At 35.9% G+C, this 19,651-nt stretch overlaps 2 protein-coding genes across 4 annotated transcripts; one reads left to right on the forward strand and one right to left on the reverse strand.

Annotated features, from left to right (window-relative positions):
• The first annotated feature begins 3,183 nt into the window (after window positions 1-3,183).
• On the forward strand, window positions 3,184-19,582 carry LOC144657241 (uncharacterized). Of its 3 annotated transcripts, XM_078517552.1 has the most exons (11): window positions 5,742-5,766; window positions 5,881-5,918; window positions 6,874-6,915; window positions 9,222-9,337; window positions 9,535-9,606; window positions 10,505-10,676; window positions 11,887-13,289; window positions 16,643-16,789; window positions 17,462-17,598; window positions 17,960-18,122; window positions 18,705-19,582. In XM_078517552.1, the coding sequence occupies exons 4-11, from the start codon at window positions 9,241-9,243 to the stop codon at window positions 18,875-18,877; spliced, it is 2,364 nt and encodes a 787-aa protein (XP_078373678.1). In that variant the 5' UTR covers window positions 5,742-5,766; window positions 5,881-5,918; window positions 6,874-6,915; window positions 9,222-9,240; the 3' UTR covers window positions 18,878-19,582. The 3 variants fall into 3 exon arrangements, with proteins under 3 accessions (XP_078373679.1, XP_078373678.1, XP_078373680.1); XM_078517553.1 differs by lacking the exons at window positions 5,742-5,766; window positions 5,881-5,918 and adding an exon at window positions 3,184-3,259; XM_078517554.1 differs by lacking the exons at window positions 5,742-5,766; window positions 5,881-5,918 and adding an exon at window positions 6,254-6,322.
• Window positions 14,523-15,913, reverse strand: LOC144656478 (uncharacterized). The gene is made up of 4 exons (XM_078516698.1): window positions 15,859-15,913; window positions 15,641-15,751; window positions 15,051-15,101; window positions 14,523-14,763 (listed from the first exon to the last, which is right to left on the reverse strand). The coding sequence occupies exons 1-4, from the start codon at window positions 15,911-15,913 to the stop codon at window positions 14,633-14,635; spliced, it is 348 nt and encodes a 115-aa protein (XP_078372824.1). The 3' UTR covers window positions 14,523-14,632.
• Window positions 19,583-19,651: the final 69 nt, after the last annotated feature.

Here is a 19,651-nt window from a genome sequence, read left to right on the forward strand (position 1 = left end):
TTACCTTTTGTTTCAGATTATAAAAACTCAAACTGGTTTGAAAAATTTTAAACCAAACATAAATTTAAACCACATGATTGTTTATTAATTATAAATAACACTTTATTTGTCTTCCATTTATCTCGATCTAAGCAACCCAAGAGAGACTAAAGTTAACCATTGCTGGTTGCTAAACCAAGAGTAAATAAGAAGTTCTACCGCAAAAGAAACAAATGAATGCGGATTTAATAAGCCGATAAAAAAAATTAAATGCATTATAATAAGTTAATTAATTAAAGGATAAATCACAAGATTAAACTTACAATAATAATTAAGCGAATAACTGGAATGCGAATATAAAGACAAAGTTAATAGTTAATATCCTTTCTGTGTATTGGGTGAGTTCTTTACTTTTTCTTTTTCAATTACTGATATTGTGAACATTGCAATTGATTGCAAACTCTGTCATTTTACATTACCATACCAAACATGCGCGCATGATATTTCTTTACATTAATAGTTCACTAACGTATTGGTGTAGTTACAGTTGCTTTGACTTTGGATATCTGACTGAGAACGATCTATACAGCCAATACTACGTACTGGCTGTATAGGCTGCGCCACGATGAATAGTCGCTCATAAAAAAATTCAGATTTGTAGTCTTATTGTTAAAAAGTGCTGAACTGTTAAAGATTAAACTTTATTTAACGCGATGTTCAAGCGTCTTGTTTATGCCTTGCCCTTGAAGTCTCAAACATGTTCTTTATTACTTTCCATGTTTCAGTTCTTCTAACAATTCTAGGTGTGAGCAGGAAATTCGGCCTTTCTCGCACTCATCAGGTGTCAATCCAGTCCTTCAACTATTTGCTCCTGATCTACTCAGGGATAAGGGGGGGGGGGGGGGATGGGGAGGGGGGGCAGAAGGTATCGTAAACTATGGATAGTTCTGTAAGTAGCAGGGGGGCGGTGACTTTATTGTTTCCAGTTGTTTTTATGTGACCGATTCATCAGTGCCAGTAAGACGGCACATGGCAACGAGAGAGCGATTCATTCGGCTTGGTCAGGTGAGCGGGATTAATCGTGGGTACGCCACATTCCATAGGTCCTGAAAGGCTCAAATTTAGTGCTTATATCGCTATTATCAGAGAACATCTCTAGAAATCGCGGACCTCCGAGTCCGCGAATAGTATGTCCTGCGGTAAATTGACCGTAGAAGCGAACGCAAGGATTACAAAGAAAATGTATGGAGAATGAAATGTTTTATTAAATATTTCTTGACAAATTAACAAATGTAAAAATGTGCAAGCGGAACACAATAGACTGGTGTATTAAGAACCACATTGTACAAGAATTGAAGTGCAGACTTCGAATTTCATTTGTATTCATGAACGTTTTCTGCGAACAGTTTTTGAGACCAAAATTATAAGGCGTAGAGGAGGAATGTATGGCGAAAACCGAAAACTTAAAGTTTATAAACAGGGATTATCGGCAAACTGAATGTGATCGAAAAAATGTGCAAGCAGATTTGATAAAACTATACATGAATCTAACTCACCAAACGATTTATATCTCCTTCCGATTAGATTTCATTTGTATCTTTGCCATTAGAAAACCACAAAAAATCGCATACTGTAAACACACGGCGGCAGTCCACGTTGAAATCCCAAAATCCGCTGTCTTTGAGCTACGATATTTTAGCCGCCTTTGCTCCAATTTTGCCGCAAAAGCCATCATTTGAAAGATCTTTTGCACCAGTTTTATTATCAGGCAATATGTTTGACCAGTGGTTTTCCTACTTCACAAAATATATCTCTGTGTAGGCCGCATTTTTGTGTATCATCGTAAATGTATATGAGCCCAAAGTCAGGTTTTCGAATCAGCGGCTATTACCAAGTTTTGTGAGCGCTTAATGTAAGATGCATCAAAATTCGCCGACTTCAATGTCCGCGATTTCTAGCGATGGCTGTTCACCACTTTGTGCTACACGTGAAATGGGTGAAACGTTCTGCATATGGGATGAGTCACTATCCCAACGTTGAAAATAATTATTTTAAGGAAACTTCCAAATATACGGGAGACTCCGTGGCTCCCACTAAAAACCGAAATTAATTTAATCAGTCTCTTAGGCGTCTTGCTCATTTTCAATTTACTAATTCACTATTAACTCTCGGGCAAGTAGCGTTAATGTACTCGTTGAGACATTTCTTTAATTAACCGGTATGAGTATTAATCTTAGCGTCAGCAGAATAAGAAAGTGCCATTTCGTGACAATTTGATAATTAAATTATTAAAGTTTTTCTTTTCCATTTTTTCTTCGTGTGAGGTAGCGGCAATTGCAGAAAGAAAATTCTGTGCTTTTTCGAATTCTAACAATGAACAAAATTAGTTTCTACTCGGGGCGATCACTCGAGTCATATCGAATAGTTGGGAAATCTTCTGAATAGCGGTAAAATCCCCTCAGCTTTCTTAATTTCTCGCAAGTCTATGCCAAACATGTAAAGAGGTTTTTTACTTTTTTGTGCGAATGGTACTAGAACTTATGAGAATGTGTATTGCTGATCGAACCGGTTTAGACTTAAGTTTATCGCAATTTTTTCCAGAAAACTTTAATTACCAAAGATCCATCTTGGACAGAAGTCAATGTATTACTTTAATAAAGATCTTGTCAAGCTATCAATATTATGTTTCTCATTGCAGTGTGAATTTTTCCTTTAATAAGACGATTAACCTGGAAGGACTGTTTGTCGAAAAGGTAAGTTGAAGAATGTTTAAGCTTTCTCCCTGTAATTAACGATTTTAATCCTCTTCTGTTGGAAAATTTATTGCTTTGTTGGTTAAATGAGAAATGGCTGTTAGAAGCGTTTTATTTGTAACACGCATGCTTGGTAATCGTACATCACCTTACTCGCGAAGCATCTCGTAACATATTATAAAATTTAAGTTTACATGATCAAACTAAGAAGAACGTTTTGTCCATATTCAGTTGAAATTTGTCCACGAAAAGCTGCAAAGAAGGAACGCTGTTTTATTGCGGTTTTAATATTCAAAGAAATGTCACTCAATTAATTCCAATTATAATTGGAATTATATTTGACGATATTAGCATTTTTCATATCATATTTTTTCAACATACCCAACAGTTTATTGCGCTTTATAAACAGCTGTTTTTTCCTTTATCAAAATGTGTTGGAAAGAAATCCTGAAGTTATTTCATATATAAGGTAAACTAAAAAAAGGAAGATGATCTTTTTGCCGTGAAGAACATCACACCAACTGTCAGTAAGTCTTGGAAGTTTAATTTTCTTTCACATTTGAAAAAAAGACATTACCATACTATAAGTTTGTCCTCAAAGACTCTGAAGCTAGAAGTTTTAATACGCGCCAATTCTTTTTTCAGTTTTCTTCTTTCAGTTATCTAATCAAACCCGATGTGCATATTTCTCTTTAATAAGAAAAAAAGTCGCCTATCTTAATTAAATTCAGTTTCAAACACCTTTTGCAGTTTGAATTTTGAATTTTAAAGAGAAACCTTAATAAACGGCAATGAAGGCTAAAAATTTTAAAACCTTCTTTGCGATTATTTCGAATTCGGAGACGAAGGACGTCCAGTTCCGATTCTTTTTGCTTTTACGTTCAACTTTTTTCGAAGGCTAAATTCTATTCGTTTTGCTCTGTTTATTTGTTAATGTTGAAATAGAATCAGATAACAAGCACGTATTTCCATTGCGCATTTGCCATAATAACAAAAAAGCTGTCTCAAAAAAGCTACAAGTTGGGAATATTAACTAGTGTGCGACATTTTTCATTAAATTCAAATTCAGCAGACCTATCTTGAATTTTCGATAGTAAATAAAGTACATGTAAAAACCAAAATGATTCATGGGTCTTAGCCTTCATTGTTTTCCAAGAAAACTCTTAAAACGTTTTAGTCAACAAGGCTGAAAAGAATCAGGCTGATCAGCGTTAGCCTTAGCATTAGCATTAGCCGAGTCAACGCGGAAGAATAAAGTATGAAGGTATAAGCGCCTCATAGAAGTGAACTTACATCTTATCAGAGAGAAATATGCACATCGGGTTTGATAAGATCAGATAAATGGAAGAAGAAAACTGAAAATACTGTAAAACGCCAGTCTTAATATTGTTGAAGGATTTTATTATTGACATTAAGGTCCAGCTGCGGAAATGCAATTTTGTTTTTCGGAAGTTTGGTTGCCAAATTTTAATCGCCAGTTTAAATCCCACCCGAGTAACAATACAAGGCAAGTCAGACAGAATCAGAAACATATTACATATCACTCATGCTCCAGACAGAATATATAATTTGGTTTAATTAGCATATCAACTTAAAAGGCTCATGTGTATACCAAGAAATTACAAGTGACTTTAACCCTTCATCTACTTTAGCAGAAATGTATGGAAGGTTTGCATTAAAAAGGTTGCAAAATGTGTGGGAGCGTTGTGTACATGTGTACGGACAAAAAAGTTTTTTTTAAGAGGCTGTTTCTTTGAAATCGAATGGTAGATTTAGCTTGAAAAATAGATTTTGCTCATTTTTTGATCGTTCCAAGACTTCCATGTACTTATATTAAAACCACAATTCGCTTAATCGGTTTGTTAAATTTTTTCGAGTTTTTAAGGATTTTCGGATCACCTGAACGAGCGCTTGTAACGACCAATGTAAAGGCTTAAATTTACTACAAATCTTAAGATAATTTAAAACGAAAACTTTTACTAATTTCCACTAAGCATGATTTATACATACGCCAAACTGGCTCTACATGGACTACGCGTACGTGCAAGAAATGAAACAAAGACAATTTATTGAATTAAATCAAATAAGGAATATAAATTATCTTTTTTCTGCCTTACCAGTTTAAAGTCTAATTTCAAACAATATGATTAATTATTTAGAGCGTCGTGTTTGCAGCAGTTTAGTGTGTTGCGATAATTGCCGAACAGACAATTGTGGCTTAAATAAGAGGGAAGAAAACAGCTGGAAGAGAACCGTTGGTAAAAATAGCGCTGATGGACCAAGGGAAAAGGAATGCTAATTAAGCGGGGGATAGCGGTTTGCTTTGAAGCTGTTAAAACATTTTTATCTTGCTTAACACACATAGGATACTCTTTTCTTCGGGAAAAGATCAGACTGATGATATCAGTTTTGCTCATCCCTGTGGCCGATATTTTATTAGCCAAAAGTCAATCAAGCTCATAAATGAGAATTAAACGAGCAAACAAACAAACAAGGAAAAGAAAGAACGAAAGAAAGGATGCAAAGATGTAGGAGAGTGATTACCAGTTACTGTTTTGTAGCTTTCTCTATGGCCGGGGAAATATGAAAGAAGCTGAGACTGAAAGTGAATGGTAATGTTAATGGTAACACATTTATAAAACGCATTTTCAATGTAAATGTTCAAACGTACTTTAAGATCGGACGTCAGCATGTTATTCCTACTAACGTCAAAACAATTTCGTTAATTTCATTAATATTCTATGAGCAAGCCTGAATTTCAACCGTCTTCTCTTTTCACCTGCGAATTAGAAGACTGAAATTCAAGCTATTTGCGTAGACGATTTTAAGTAGTACGTTAATGATTGTTATTAAAATACACAGAACTGATGGAAACTAGATAAAGACGTCAATTTTGTCGACATATTGTCAAACCATAATAATTAAACACAACCACTAAATACTCATTTAAGAAGTAATAGTGTTCCGTGAATGGCTAGCTCTTTCTGATATCAAGAGTTATTTCCGCGAAGTTTTGGAGCTTTTACGCAAAAAGGTAAGTTTAGTTAATAAGCTAAAATAATAAAATAGGTTTAGTAGGATGTAAAAAACGTCTTGTTGCGATTGTACGATTTAAAGTTTTTCCTCACAGTGGGAATTTGTCCTTTAGCAAGACCATTCACCGTAAAGGCCGCTTTTCATTGACAAGTAAGTTGAAGTCTTGTAGAAACTTATTTTCTATGAGTTGTTTTTCTGTTGTTAAATTACACGGTGAAATTCCACTGGCACGTAATTTAGTTACTGGCCTGAAATACATATATACTACATAGCGGGTTTGACGTTTTTCGCGAAAGCAACCCGTCCATACCTTTTTTATGATCTGAGGTATATACAGAACTTTAATCAGCAGTAACAATAATGGCGTCATAAGCTAATTATATTGATAAACCAAACATACAAGGCTGGGATGCAACTCAAACTAGCGCTTAATTTTATAAACCTAACCATCAAGACAGAAAAGCGTCAGTAATGCAAATTCAGCAGCTGCTGCACCTTTCTATCAAAAACTCTTCCTTCAGTAGAATATTGGCATCGAAGCCTCCAGTAGTGTTGTAAATATAACAATCTCTTTACTTTTATTTGTCTTTTTTTTATTCTATTTCATGAGTTTAAGTACACGAACGTGATGCAGTAAATTCCAATTCTTATATTCTTCCTGATCCGAAATTTTATATCCTTTTGTGCTCTTTGTGAGCGCGATTTCTAAAGGCAAATTCGAGCAATGAACGTAATGCGTTTCTTGCTTGGAGCGTTTCACTCGAATCATGCCGAATAGTTGAACAATTTATCCGATGACACACGAACAAGAATTTCTAAAAACAACGAGGAGAGTGTTTAGTTTATGTAGGACCAATGCTTTGAAGGGTAAAGGAAAAAACTTCCTGTCTTTTAAGTATTTTACAGATCTGGTGCAAATGGCTCTAGTACTTACGAGAATACATGTTTAGTTTTAATAGTTTAAAATCAGAAAAAACTTGCTGATCTACACAAAACTTTTCCTTAAGCATGTATAAAAGTAAATACATCTCCTTAATATAAAACTTAGGCAACTGCCGACTATTAAATTTATACTTCTCACTGCGGTGTTAATTTTTTCCTACAGTAAAACAATTCACCAAGAAGGACTTCGTTTTGATAAGAAAAGGTGAGTTGAAGATTTTTTAAGCTTTTTCCTGTTATTAACGATTTCGATCCTCTCTTGTTAAAAAAAAAACTTATTGCTTTGTTGTTCCCGTTAATTATCAGTCAGTAAACGAAATGGCTATTTTGAAGCGTTCTATTTGTTGCACGCATGGTTGGCAATCGTACATCACGTTACTCGCGCGAAGCGTCTCGTAACATAAAACATAAGGTGGCTCGTGGGATTTTATTGGTCTGACAGGTCCCTTTTAAAATGCATTTTTGAAGAGGAAAACATTAAGCGATTTCCTAGAAAGTTTAAAGACTGACAGAAAAATCCTGAAAAAAATAAAAATTGTGGCGATCAAGCAAGATTTGTCTTATTTATAAGCGGTTTTTGGAATTCTTCCTCTTTAATAAAACACCATTATTTTTAATATGCTACAGTAAATTGTTTTGTTATGACTTCAAACAAGTTTGCAAACTGTTAAAGTTCACTCACAGCAAGTTACATGTTAACCCTATTCAGACCGGGCTTTTTTGGTCTTTTCAGACCGGGGGGTGGGCGGATTCCGCCCCCCTCCGTAACTTTCAGAATATATAAGCAATCACAATGAAACTTACAGGATATATAGTATGTTCCAAAATCTATCTTTTGATATATGTCACGTGGGATGATGACGTCACATCACGTGACAATTACATCATCATGTCAAAACAGCCGCCATCTTGGATCCGCCATCTTGGATTTAGAAATTTTTCCAAAACGTCAGAAAACCGCCCAAAATTACCGGAAAATACTTAAAATCAATGAAAATGTGCTCAAAACCCGTAAAAAGGTGACAATAATTGCTTTAAAGTTATTTTTCATTAATAGAAATAGAAAATTACAAATTTGGGAAAACATGCCTGTCAAAATGCCGTTGCCATGGTGACGTCAAGTTCCTGACACAACAACCTACCCCACCAAATTATTCCCAGATAAATTTTAGATAAAGTCGCAAAGTTTGGCAGCGTTTGATTGAATATTGAAAAAGTTATAAGCGTTCAAAGTCAGCGCGGGCACTTTCCGCCCCCCCCCCCCCCCCGGTCTGGATAGGGTTAATCCTAACCGTAGATTTTACAAAATAGCGACTTCTTAATTTTTCTCTTAAAACTGCTTTATTATTCTGTCTGCCTCAACTGCGAATGTTTTGTGTATTTAATTTTTTCTGTACAGTATTCTGTGTTGTTGGACGAGCGTTTCAAAGTTCAAATTCTCCACGATTTTCTGTCGCTTAGGAATTGCACTTTTAAAAGCAAAGCTATTCCCAAAGCAACGAGTAACTCAGAAACCAAAAGTACCTGATTTTTCGTTCGAAACTTTTTAAACCGTATAAACGAAACAATCTGAAACTTGGCACGTACCTTTGAAATGAAAATTATGCACTACAAATCGACAATTTTTTAGCAAATTGCAATTACATTATTTGTTTGACATCTTTAGAAAAAATGGTCAGCTAGTTATTCGGCCTAGTGAAAACACAACCATTGCTTTATGGATGTGAAAACAATTTTTTGGCTTGTTATGTAATTAATGTTTTACTGTTTTTCATGATAATTTTCTTTTACATTTGAAACAAAGATATTTACCATACTAAGTTTGTCCTCAAAGGCGTTGAAGATAGTAGTTTTTAATAAGTTGCCTATCTTTCCAACATCTCCATGAATATTTTTTTTGGAGTTATTTATATAAATTTTGCTGTTATTTATATAAATAAACGAGGAAACATATATTGTTTCGAAAACATCATTTCACCTAAATACGCGCACGCGCAACATTTTTTATGGAGGCGACAAATATTGCCTTGCAGCACGAATATTTTTTTTTTCATGTTCTTGAAATTTTATTGAATGTTTTTACAAACTCGGGACAAAAAAGTTGCTTTATATAACAGCATGAAGGTCTTCACGTTTAAGTTATTTAATTGCTCGTTCTTGAAAAAAAGGAGGTGGTTTAGTTTTCAATGTTAATAAAACACGAGTCTTCTTTTTAGTATTTTAAGGGTCAGCCTACCACATTGGACATTGGAACGTGCTACATTGTTTTCTTTTGAATAGTAATATTGTACTTATTTCGGGGGAATTCCACTTACAGTAATTTGGTAGATATAAAACGGAAATAAGGCCCTTTTTCCCCACAGCATCACAGGCCTTAAAGATTACTTCATACTAGTGCAGATCACTTGCAATTATATTTATTTAACAAAGCTGGAGTGGTATAATTCTCTACGCAAAAAGACGGTAATTCACGGTAGTTCAGTGGTAGTTCTGAGACACTTTACTTTTCAGGTGCACGATATAGCAGAAAATGCTGTTACTTCCACGCGACCTCAGGGTTGTAATATTTCTTGCGGTGTTTTGCCTGCCGAGCAGTTTTTGGAAGGAAATCGAAGGCAAAGTCACAGGTAATTCAATAAAGAAAATATAAATACTACTCTTATCTCCCTTCACTCAATTCAGTCACTTTTAACTTTTGCAACCGATTGTTTATAAAATATTTTTGTATGCTGCACTGATATCAATTGCAATACCCGCGATTATACTAGTTAGAAATATTACGTACGGGTATATACCTTTACCGACCTCTCTGATCTATTTGTAGGAACCACTCTTGACACTTTTCTTCTTAGTACTTTGCACCGCAACTGTACTCCTGATGGGATCCCAAGAAATGGTAGGATGAAAAATGTTGTTTTTTACCTTTATAGTCTAAGACGGGAATAAATTCAAAATGCAAGCCTGAATCATAAATGGGCCTGAATTTCTAAGCAACGTACAATAATTTATATAAGATGCGTCATGAAAAATACTGATGAAATGACCCTTTCTGAGTCGTTTTCTGCAGTTTACAAATTGCCACATCAAAAAGCTAGAGGATTCCCGCTGGTATCTTTCTCTTCATCCGAATATAAATATGATGTCGAAGGCATGCACCACCTCGACCTTGATGTATTGACCTCGCTGTCGCTCGGTCAATACATCAAGGCCTCGGTCTGAGATTCCCCTGTAATGACCGAACGGACTAGGTTAATACGTTATTTATTATATGGCCTTCAAGCACTATTCAAAAAAGAGTATAATCAAGGGAAAAATACTGGAGGTAAAACTCGCTCTCGCTCCCTGTGGCTCTCTTCGTCGCTCATACTAAAGAAGTATCGGTATGCGTATGTTTTTCTTTCAGTTATTGAAAAGATAATTATATTTTGTCGGCATTTTTGTTGTTTTTGCCCCCTCGCTAGTTGCTTTTACTCACAACTCAAAAACCGTCGAGCCGAGAAAATTTTTTCATAATGCCCGGTCATTACTAGAAAATAATGCCCGCTCAGCAGCCAATCAGAGCGCGCGTACTATTGTAGCCATATAATAAATGTGTGTAAAGTACAATCTTTATTTTTTATATGTCAAGGATATAAGTTCTCGTAGTCAAAGTTGTCATAATTCTTTAAACTTGTAAGAATAAAACAGAAAACGAATCTAACCCTGGCTTCAATAAAAATCTAATTTAATTAAATAGTAAACGCCAAAGCAGTTATAGAAATGTGTCATACTATCTTATATTTCGTACTATCTAGAATCGCAGTGGAGAGACAACATACGTAATTTAACACAGCGCTTCTATATAAGAAGCTACAGTTGTGAAAGTCGCTGTGGAATGCAAGAGAGAAACTCTTTTCGGCAACAAAGATGTTTCTGTGATGAACTTTGCGAAGACTTTGGTGACTGTTGTTTTGATTTCAATTTATTGTGAGTATCTATTTTTAGCACGTGTAGGGTATTAATTCTAAATTCCCTTTATGGCAAGACAATTTCTATGCAAGACTCTCAATAGTTTTGTCAATACTCTTCTACGTGTCCATTTACGGAAAAAAGAAATTAAGTGGCGTCATAATCACACTCGTGGCGAAAAGGTGTATCACGTCAATCCCATCATCATGAGTACTTATAGCTGCTCAGTGTATAAACAATATTTAAATCAAACTAATTAACTAAATGAGCACAGAACTAAAAGCAACTGACGAAGGATACGACTCAATTCGTTTCCGAAACCGGTCTTGCTAATTGAAAAACAGTTCTTTTAAGAACTCCATGGCCATCATTTACAAATATGATAAAATCGTTGTCATACTTGCATACATGAGAAATAACAAAGCTCAAACATTTTCTAAAACCTCCAATTTTTGCCTATCGGATAGACTTCTGGTAGTCTGTCTTTTCTCTTAGGGTCCGAGGAGCGCGCGGTTATATCAGGAACGCAAGAAAACTGGTTGAACTAGCGGATGGATGAGGAGGGACTTGGGGCGAGAAGAGAAATAAAAAAAGGTATATAATTTTCCTCGATCGCGCAATCCGATCGCGCGCGTACTCTTGTCTCGCCCCAATCCTTCCTCGCGCATCTAAAACCATCGTCAAGCCTCGCATTCCCTTTTTAAATTTCAAGAGAAAAACAGACAACAAGCAGTCTACTTATCGGAAGGACAAGTCTCTGAATCAGAGCGAAAATTCCTTCACGCATTTAACAACAAGTTATATACGGTAACGGTCAAGTGAAAATATTATAACACATTAGGAAATTTGTTACACCTGGGCACATGACATCGAAACTGAGATCAAGGAATTGGAGTTAATCCTTTCGCAGTTCATATTAGATATGATATTGGCAAAACAAACACCTTAAAATAATCAAAACATGCCCAAACAATAGTTCCAGTACCTGTCTTCAAACCAAAAACATCAACTTGGAGCAGTCGAAAGCTATTCGCCAATTCAAACTACGCTACCTTGAGCCAAAAGCTGGAGTCAGTAAACCACATCATGGTCAACCACAAGCCATCAAGTAGGCTTGATCACAAACGGCAATGGCAAGAAATTCATGCAATATATTAAAGTGCTCTAAGAGCAAACATATGATACTCTTTTCTGTCAGTCCTTTATGAATTAGTCTTCTTTTTTATAGATGTCAAGCGCATGTTTATCCTCAGAGAAGTCCTTCGACCTCAAATGAAACGTGTTTGGTACCAGAAGGTGTAATCCATCCATCGTACATTGGCTTTGCAGTTTGGAACACCTGCCCGAAAAACTGGACCGATAGAATTGTGCGACAACAATGCCAGGATGAAGATCAAAATGACCTTTTGAGAAATCTGCCGGTATTTGACAAAGACGGTGACGTGCATTACAGAAATATATTCTGCGCAAGGTGCAATAGTGCAGCAAATACAACCTTCTGGAAGCTCCGATTCCATTGCATCAGATCGCTTGATGTGGAAACCTTTAATTTAGGCAATGAAAAGATCCTTTTACCTGAGAATTGCTTGATTGACAAAAGTCCGGAACCAAAAGAGTTACTATACCACTTAAAACACTGCATTCCTCGGTTTCAAGACTGCCACAATATTAACCCAAATTTGAAGAAAAATGGATCCTACTGCCAAACTGAGTGTCTGAGATACGCTTTCCTAGTCTGCTCTCAATTCATAATATTTAAAAACCCACAGTGCGCTTTGTGTAATGGTTTCAAGCTAAATGATCTGGATAGATGTAGGTTTGATGAGGATAGATCAGCACCATCGCTCACCATTCTCTTTGATTTTAGTTCCACTTCTAAGTACACTGTTCAAGTACAAGATTGGAAAAATTATGTTTTTAAGAACACTGAAAAAGAGTTCTCGTGTCAAACTGACGAGGTTTTCGATCCCTTCGCGGGAAACTGCAAAAAGATTGTCTCAAGATTACAAACTACAAATCACGGACATGAAAGCAACGACACTGAGGAACATAGAGGAATAAGAACAGGACTGAATAATGTATCCGATAATGTTCATCTGCCAAGCAAGCACAACGAAAGGCAAAACTGGAATACAAATTGCACTGTCATAGCGTTTAATAAGACCGACTTCGTGCAACTATCTAATGGCTCCATCTACTTGAAACCTCACAAAAAGATATACAACAATATGACTTACGTGATTCGTGACAGCAAATTACTGCTGTGCGTGAACTTTTCAAGAAATTTTTCAAGGACGGAGAAAAAAGGCGGTAAACATTATATCACTAAAACGCCAGCATTACTCCAGCTTCTTTCTGCAATCGGATGTATAGTGTCAATGGTTTCTCTAGTTCTTCTGCTAATGACGTATATCCTGTTTGCTGAACTCCGCAACCTAACCGGGAAGATCATAATAAACTTGGCATTGTCTCTATTGCTGTACCAAAGCCTCTTCCTTTCAGCGTTCAAATCCGACGATTATAACACGTGCCTGGCAATTGCAGTTCTTCTTCATTTCTTTGTTCTCTCCTCCTTCACGTGGATGTCTGTTATGGCTTATGATGTCCGTCGGATTTTCACCAACGTTTCAGGTAACTTTGGTATAGTTGACTTTCTCATTGATGTTCCAGTTTAGGTTTACGCACGTTTTCACTCATTTTTTCATACATCACAGTAGTCTACAAGGAGTTTCTGGATGAGTTTTAACAGAACTAAGAAAGCTGAGATCTGCAAGACTTACTGATAACTGAGGTTCCTGCAACTAAGTCAAATTGTGGAAACTTCGACTATCTTTATTAGTGAAAGGCTCCCATGAGGAACAGTATAGTTCAAAATGCGCAAAGGTCAGACTTTGCGGAAAAAGTAGGGCGGAGTGATTCTTGGAGGTCGGATGGGTTTGTCAGTCCCATAATATATAGATTTAGGCAAGCCTAAAAGCGGAGCTCCCCAGTTATTTCCCCTTTATAATTTTTTAGACTGATTTTTATATTCATGTTATTTTCTTTATATATGATATCAAGAGAGGATGATGATATGTATCCCTTTTCACCATGAACAACACCAAATAAGAGTTAAAAAATTGATCAATCAAGAATATCATTAGTAGTCTATAAATAACCTTCTAAAGATATACTAGCAACTCTCAAAGTTAACCAAGAACAAAGAAAGGTTTGCTCTTGAAAATATCCATACCCTCATCATAACTGGTATGTTACAGCTGCACATAGCATACAACTGGAAAGTTTTGCATGTTGCTTACCCAGCCCCCCCCCCCCCCCCCCCCCCAAATAGGGGGACTATACGATGGAATGGTGACGATGACAGTCTTATTATTGCTAAAACCATAGTTAATAGAGGGAAATGGTTAGGAAGCCCGGCAAATATAAGGAGCAAACAAGGGTTTTTTGCGCCCCTTTTTTTTTTTTTTTTTTTTTTTTTTTTTTTTTTTTTTTTTTTTGGCCCCCCCAAAAAAAAAAAAAAAAAAAAAAAAAAAAAACCCCTAAAACCAAAAATAACAGCTTTCTGCTAGCAAACTGGAGTAAAAGTTAGTGGCAAGCAAAATATTGACATTCTGTCATTCTGCCAAATAGGGTCCCCCAAAACGATAACACCTTTTTTCTTTATTTGAGTCCCTTTGCCCTTTGCTTAATTACATGTAAACTTAGCAAAAATTCTGGAGAGGCATAAATACTGTTTGTTAGTTCTAAACTCAGGTATAGATTGCTTGGCAAAAATTTTACCATGCCATTTTACCATGCATTAAGAGATTGATGAAATGTGTATCGCATTATCATAATTACTGTTCTTTGTAGTGTGGGCACTGGGAATTAAATGTTTAGGTAGCAGGATGATTTTTTATGTACATGATTGTACCTAATCTGGCTTTATTTCATTAACTTTAAAATTACACCTGTCCTTATAAATAAATTGTATTCTACACACAGTACATGTACATAAGTGTTATTTGTACATGCAATGAAGAATATATAAATATAATAATCTGATTGTTCATTTTTCTCTTTCTGTGTCTGCAACTCTGTGGAAATTCTGCTACTCGTGTTGACCCTGAAAAAGGCAAAAAAGACATAAGATTTGTTGATGATCATTCAATGGCATCAAATGAATGTTTATAATTTTAAATTAGCTTAAATTAAATTCCTCAATAAAACCACGATTTTAATGAAACATAAACTTACCAAGCAGTTGAAACACCTATCATTTCTTAAACCCCAAAATTTTACACTTAAAAAACAAGTTTCATGCACTGATGTAGATTCACAAAAACTAAACTCTGTCACAGAGCATTTAGAGAAATAAAGGTATATATAAACTGACACTAATCTAATGCTTACCTTCATCATCACAGACATTAACTGCACCCCTTGAATTCCTGTTTTCCCTCACTAAAAACAAAATGTACACCATATCAAAAACCCATAAAAGGTATGGAAATCCTAATATAGCAAGTTTTAGAAATGCAACAGATTTGCTTATATAAAATTAATGATAAACTCAAACTGCCTCTTACAACCTCCATAAATACCTGTCACTCAATTAACCTCATAAACCTTGATGTACATTTAAATGTACATGTATTTTAAATTTGCTTTAAATGATATTCTCCTCATTGCAGACAGGCCCTTTTTAAACTTTTTTTGATCTTGTAGTGTAACTGGAAATTTGCTCTTTCCAACGTTTTAAAGTGCTGTGTTCCTCCTACTTCGGTGATTTAATTACAGGATAAACAAATTTATCGCAGTAGATGCTATCTACTTTGAATACAACTCGTGTTGACAAAACGAATTTCAATAAGGTTGTATGCCCTTGTTCTGCTGACATACCGGTTACACGAACGACTGAGTGCTATTACATTGATAAATAACTGAAACTTTTCTAATCTGTTAAAAAAGGAACATCAATAATACATAAGCTTATAGCTTACCTTGGTTTCGTAAAGGGATTTTGTCTTTGACCGTCTTTGCTTTAAACTCAACAAGTAGCTTGGAAGATTTACGTCCATTTCGCTCGGTCACAATCTGTTTTTCTTTGGCTGCTTTTCCGGGATAAACGAGGAATACATCCAGAAATAATTTATCTGTAATAAACTGTCGTGTGCTTTTCAATTGCGGAGACTCTCGGTGATCGTGAACTCATTCGTACGCTTGGTAAATCGGCATGTTGTGAGTTTGTTTCCTGCCTTTTGACTCTGAACCATATTCAAAATTCTGCTGTTAACCTTGCTGTTTCACGAAAGCTTAGGTATAAACCAGAATGGCCACAAGTTCCTTTGTGAAATTCTGTTCGCCACAAGTTCAAAATAAGCTTGATAAGCTTATAAATTTCATTTAGCCGAGCCGACAGCAACCAGCGCACTTCCCCAATTTCACTTTCCGCTTCATGTAATTCAAGAGCAAATGACCACAGAAAAGTACTTGCGCCCGCGATTCAATGGTGAAAAGTCACTTGGTCAGCGGTCAACTTCAAAAAAACATTCGACCTCGATGTGTTCTATATCTGAGCCCGCGATATGGTCATGTGATACTGGTCAGCGGAAAGCTTGTTTTGACAGCTGTCAATTCACCATAACATTAATGCCCAATAACAAAATGTAAGTCGTTGGACAGCCGTTGACATCCCAAGAGGATGGCATGCATTGTCTCCCCTCTGGTCAGGATTGCATTGGCACTCCCCTCCCCCTCCTCGAGAGTCTGTACGGACGTTCGCTCGTACGCTGACGTCATAACCAATTTTTTTCGGCTCGATGTCTTACCAAAAATTCTAAGGAATGGGGCTACGCTCTGGGAGCTCCGCTATAACAAATTTTGTTATTGAACTGTAAATCCATTCCAGTTATAGTGACCTTAATTTACGATTCTACATGAGTTTGACTTACCCCAACATATAAACATTAGTTTTTTTAATTGACTTTTGATAATTTTTTTAGAGGGTGTTGTGGCACATCGTCAAAATCGACACGGAGGCTATACAAAACGTCTCATTAAGTACTGTCTGTATGCCTGGGGATCTCCGGTGCTGTTCGTGGCTGCCTGTGTTATAACTGATCATGTCAAAGAAGGATCCATCGGATATGGTAAGTGCTACAAGTCAAAATTTGAAAAACATTTCATTTCAAGCTGCGTTGTGAACCTGTGTATGTACAACTAATTATATAATTCGAGAAAGGTTGTTGGTAAAAAGGAAAAAAGTGCACGCGACCAGACCGAAAGGTGGTCTGGGTACTCACTTGAATTTTGCATAGAGAATATGTACAAGTTTGCATTTTTGCACGTGAAGTTTTTGGTTTTCCTTTCAGGAGGCCTTTTTCTGTAGCTTAAATTTTACTGTCACATGTCTTTAAGTTCTAAAAAATTCTTCTAAAATTCAGCGTGGTACATTGTTTCCACAAGTCTAAAGTGGAAGAAAACGTGCAAATTCACGATTGTCATGTCCCCATTCTTTTGGTAATTAGCACGTGCAGTAGCTTTCTACTTCTACCCATACCACCTTTCGGTTTTGTCGCGTACATTTTTGTACTTTTTTTTTCAACAACCTTTCTCGAATTCGCTGTATAACACCTAAAACGCGAGGGGTCATTACAAGAATAGCTTTCATCTTTGAGATGATATAACTTTTTTAAGATAAAGAAATTAAATTTGTGCTAAGATTGTTTCTTATATTATCTTACATTGAGAAACTAACTGTGTTGGAGAAGTGCAAAAGCTTATATTTTTCTTAACTTGCGTGCTTTTTTCTGTGTAAACAGGGCAAGGAGACGAGGAATGTTTCATATCGCAGCCTCAAGCCATTCTTTATTCGTTTGTTTTGCCTGTTGCACTGCTGCTAACTTTCAATCTGTTTGCATTGGGACACACTGTGATTTGCATTGTCAAAGCTCGAAAGGTGAGGAACATCACTTACTCTGGTGACTATATATCCTTTCATTAACAATAACTGGTAATTTTCGCCTTATTCATATACTTAAAACGTATAGGCACCTTTTTTGTTTATATTTCAAGTACACAAGTACATCGAGTATTGACAGCTAGCTTTTGAAGATTTAAACTATTTAAATTGTAAGCTTAACGGTTGTACATATGTTGCTAATATGTCTCACTGACTTACTGTTTGAATGGATGGACGGAGCGGTGGATGAATGAATGACTGACTGGCTGGCTGGCTGATAAGGATGCCTGGTTATAAAGATTCAGATTGGTTTTGTTGAAGACGCACGTTTTAACTCTGGGCTTTCTTTTCTTTTCAGAGAACGCAGCAGCAAAGAAGTCGGCAAAATGGACCCAGCGTAGCTGTGATTTGTTTTAAAATGTTTTCAGTGATGGGTGTCACATGGATTCTTGGAATTGCTGCAAACTTGAAAGCTTTGTCATTCTTGTGGTACCCGTACGTGGTTTTAAACAGTCTCCAAGGTACGTTTTCTTTAATAATAACCTCAGCAAAACCGTTCAAAAGAAATCACGTGTCTTTGGTATCATGTTATAAAAACATGTCCGATTACAGGGAGTTTCGAATTAAATTCAGCAATCCCCACTCCTGTACTGCTTTGAGATCCCCCCGTCTCCGGCCCCCGTTCAATTCCCCATATCAATGTTGGTTCCTCATTTTGCCGTCTTGTTTGTGTAAGGTCGCTATTAGCTGAACATTGAATAGGGGAGTGGAGGGGAAAAATGCACAGCTTCCCAACATTTTTGTCTGAGGTTATAGTTACTTGTAGCTTAAAGGTATGAAGACATTTTCTATTTTCTTCTACCTTACACAAATTGTGAAGCTCATTATCAGCAGTTGTCATGAAATTAATGCCCCATAAACAGTACCAGGTAAAGACAATGGGAAACTGGCTGAGTAAATGACGTGTTTATTCTCCATTCTTACGCATTTATACGTGTTTATCGCTCCTCTGAACTCTCACAGCAACAGATTTCAAATCCTTATTATTATTTGTACTTAAGATGCAACTCATACTTTTGGTTTCATTATCTTTTTTTCTGCAGGGCTATTTATTTTCTTGTCTTTCGCTGCCAGTGGAAAAGCTTTGGAGTTGTACAAGAGAAAATTGGCCGACATCCTGAGGAATCGTACAACACAAAGCGAAGAAGACAATAGAGGAAACCATTACTGTAACCACGCCGTTGAAAATGAATATTCGCGGGATACGCAACTGTAAATAACAGTGTAACGATAAAAGGTGTTCATTACGTACATGTTGTGGTTTAAATTTATCTTTGGTTTAAAATTTTTTCAAAACGGTTTGATTTTTGTTTCGTTTTGTTTCAGATTATGGTAACTCAAACTGGTTTGAAAAATTTTAAACCAAAGATAAATTTAAACCACAAGATAAACATGATTGTTTATCAATTATTAATAACACTTTATTTGTCCTACATTTATCTCTCAGCAACCCAAGAGCAACTAAAGTTAACCATTGCTGGTTGCTAATCCAAGAGTAAATATGAAGTTTTACCGCAAAAGAAACAAATGAATAATTTAATAAACAAAAAAAATTAAATGTATTATAATAAATTAATTAATTAATTAAAGGATAAATCACGAACTTAAATTTTTACAATAATAATTAAGTGAATCACTGGAATGCGAATATAAAGACAAAGTTAATAGTTAATATCCTTTCTGTGTATTGGGTGAGTTCTATTCTTTTTCGTTTGCAATTGCTGATATTGTGAACCCTTTTTATTTATTAGCAAACTCTGTCATTTTACATTACCATACCGAACATGCGCGCGTGAAATTTCTTTACATTAATATTTCACTAACGTGGTGGTGTAGTTACAGTTGCTTTGACTTTGGATATCTGATCGAGAACGATCTATACAACCGATACTACTGGCTGTATAGGCTGCGCCACGATGAATATTCGCTCATAGAAAAACTCAGATTTGTAGTCTTATTGTTAAAAAGTGCTGAACTGTTAAATATTAAA

This window comes from Oculina patagonica, chromosome 6 (genome assembly GCF_052425735.1).
Source record: "Oculina patagonica isolate OP01 chromosome 6, crgOcupat, whole genome shotgun sequence".
In the NCBI taxonomy this organism is placed as follows: domain Eukaryota; kingdom Metazoa; phylum Cnidaria; class Anthozoa; order Scleractinia; family Oculinidae; genus Oculina; species Oculina patagonica.

What these genes read in the sequence shown, in the direction of transcription:
- LOC144657241 (XM_078517553.1), top strand. Translation starts at nt 9,241, where the DNA reads ATGCTGTTACTTCCACGCGACCTCAGGGTTGTAATATTTCTTGCGGTG. An exon ending in AATCGAAGGCAAAGTCACAG is followed by an intron (nt 9,338 to 9,534) that starts GTAATTCAATAA and finishes ATCTATTTGTAG; the next exon opens with GAACCACTCTTGACACTTTT. An exon ending in TGTTTTGATTTCAATTTATT is followed by an intron (nt 10,677 to 11,886) that starts GTGAGTATCTAT and finishes TCTTTTTTATAG; the next exon opens with ATGTCAAGCGCATGTTTATC.
- LOC144656478 (XM_078516698.1), bottom strand. Translation starts at nt 15,913, where the DNA reads ATGGTTCAGAGTCAAAAGGCAGGAAACAAACTCACAACATGCCGATTT. An exon ending in AACATGCCGATTTACCAAGC is followed by an intron (nt 15,752 to 15,858) that starts GTACGAATGAGT and finishes ATCCCGGAAAAG; the next exon opens with CAGCCAAAGAAAAACAGATT. An exon ending in TAATGTCTGTGATGATGAAG is followed by an intron (nt 14,764 to 15,050) that starts GTAAGCATTAGA and finishes TGCCTTTTTCAG; the next exon opens with GGTCAACACGAGTAGCAGAA.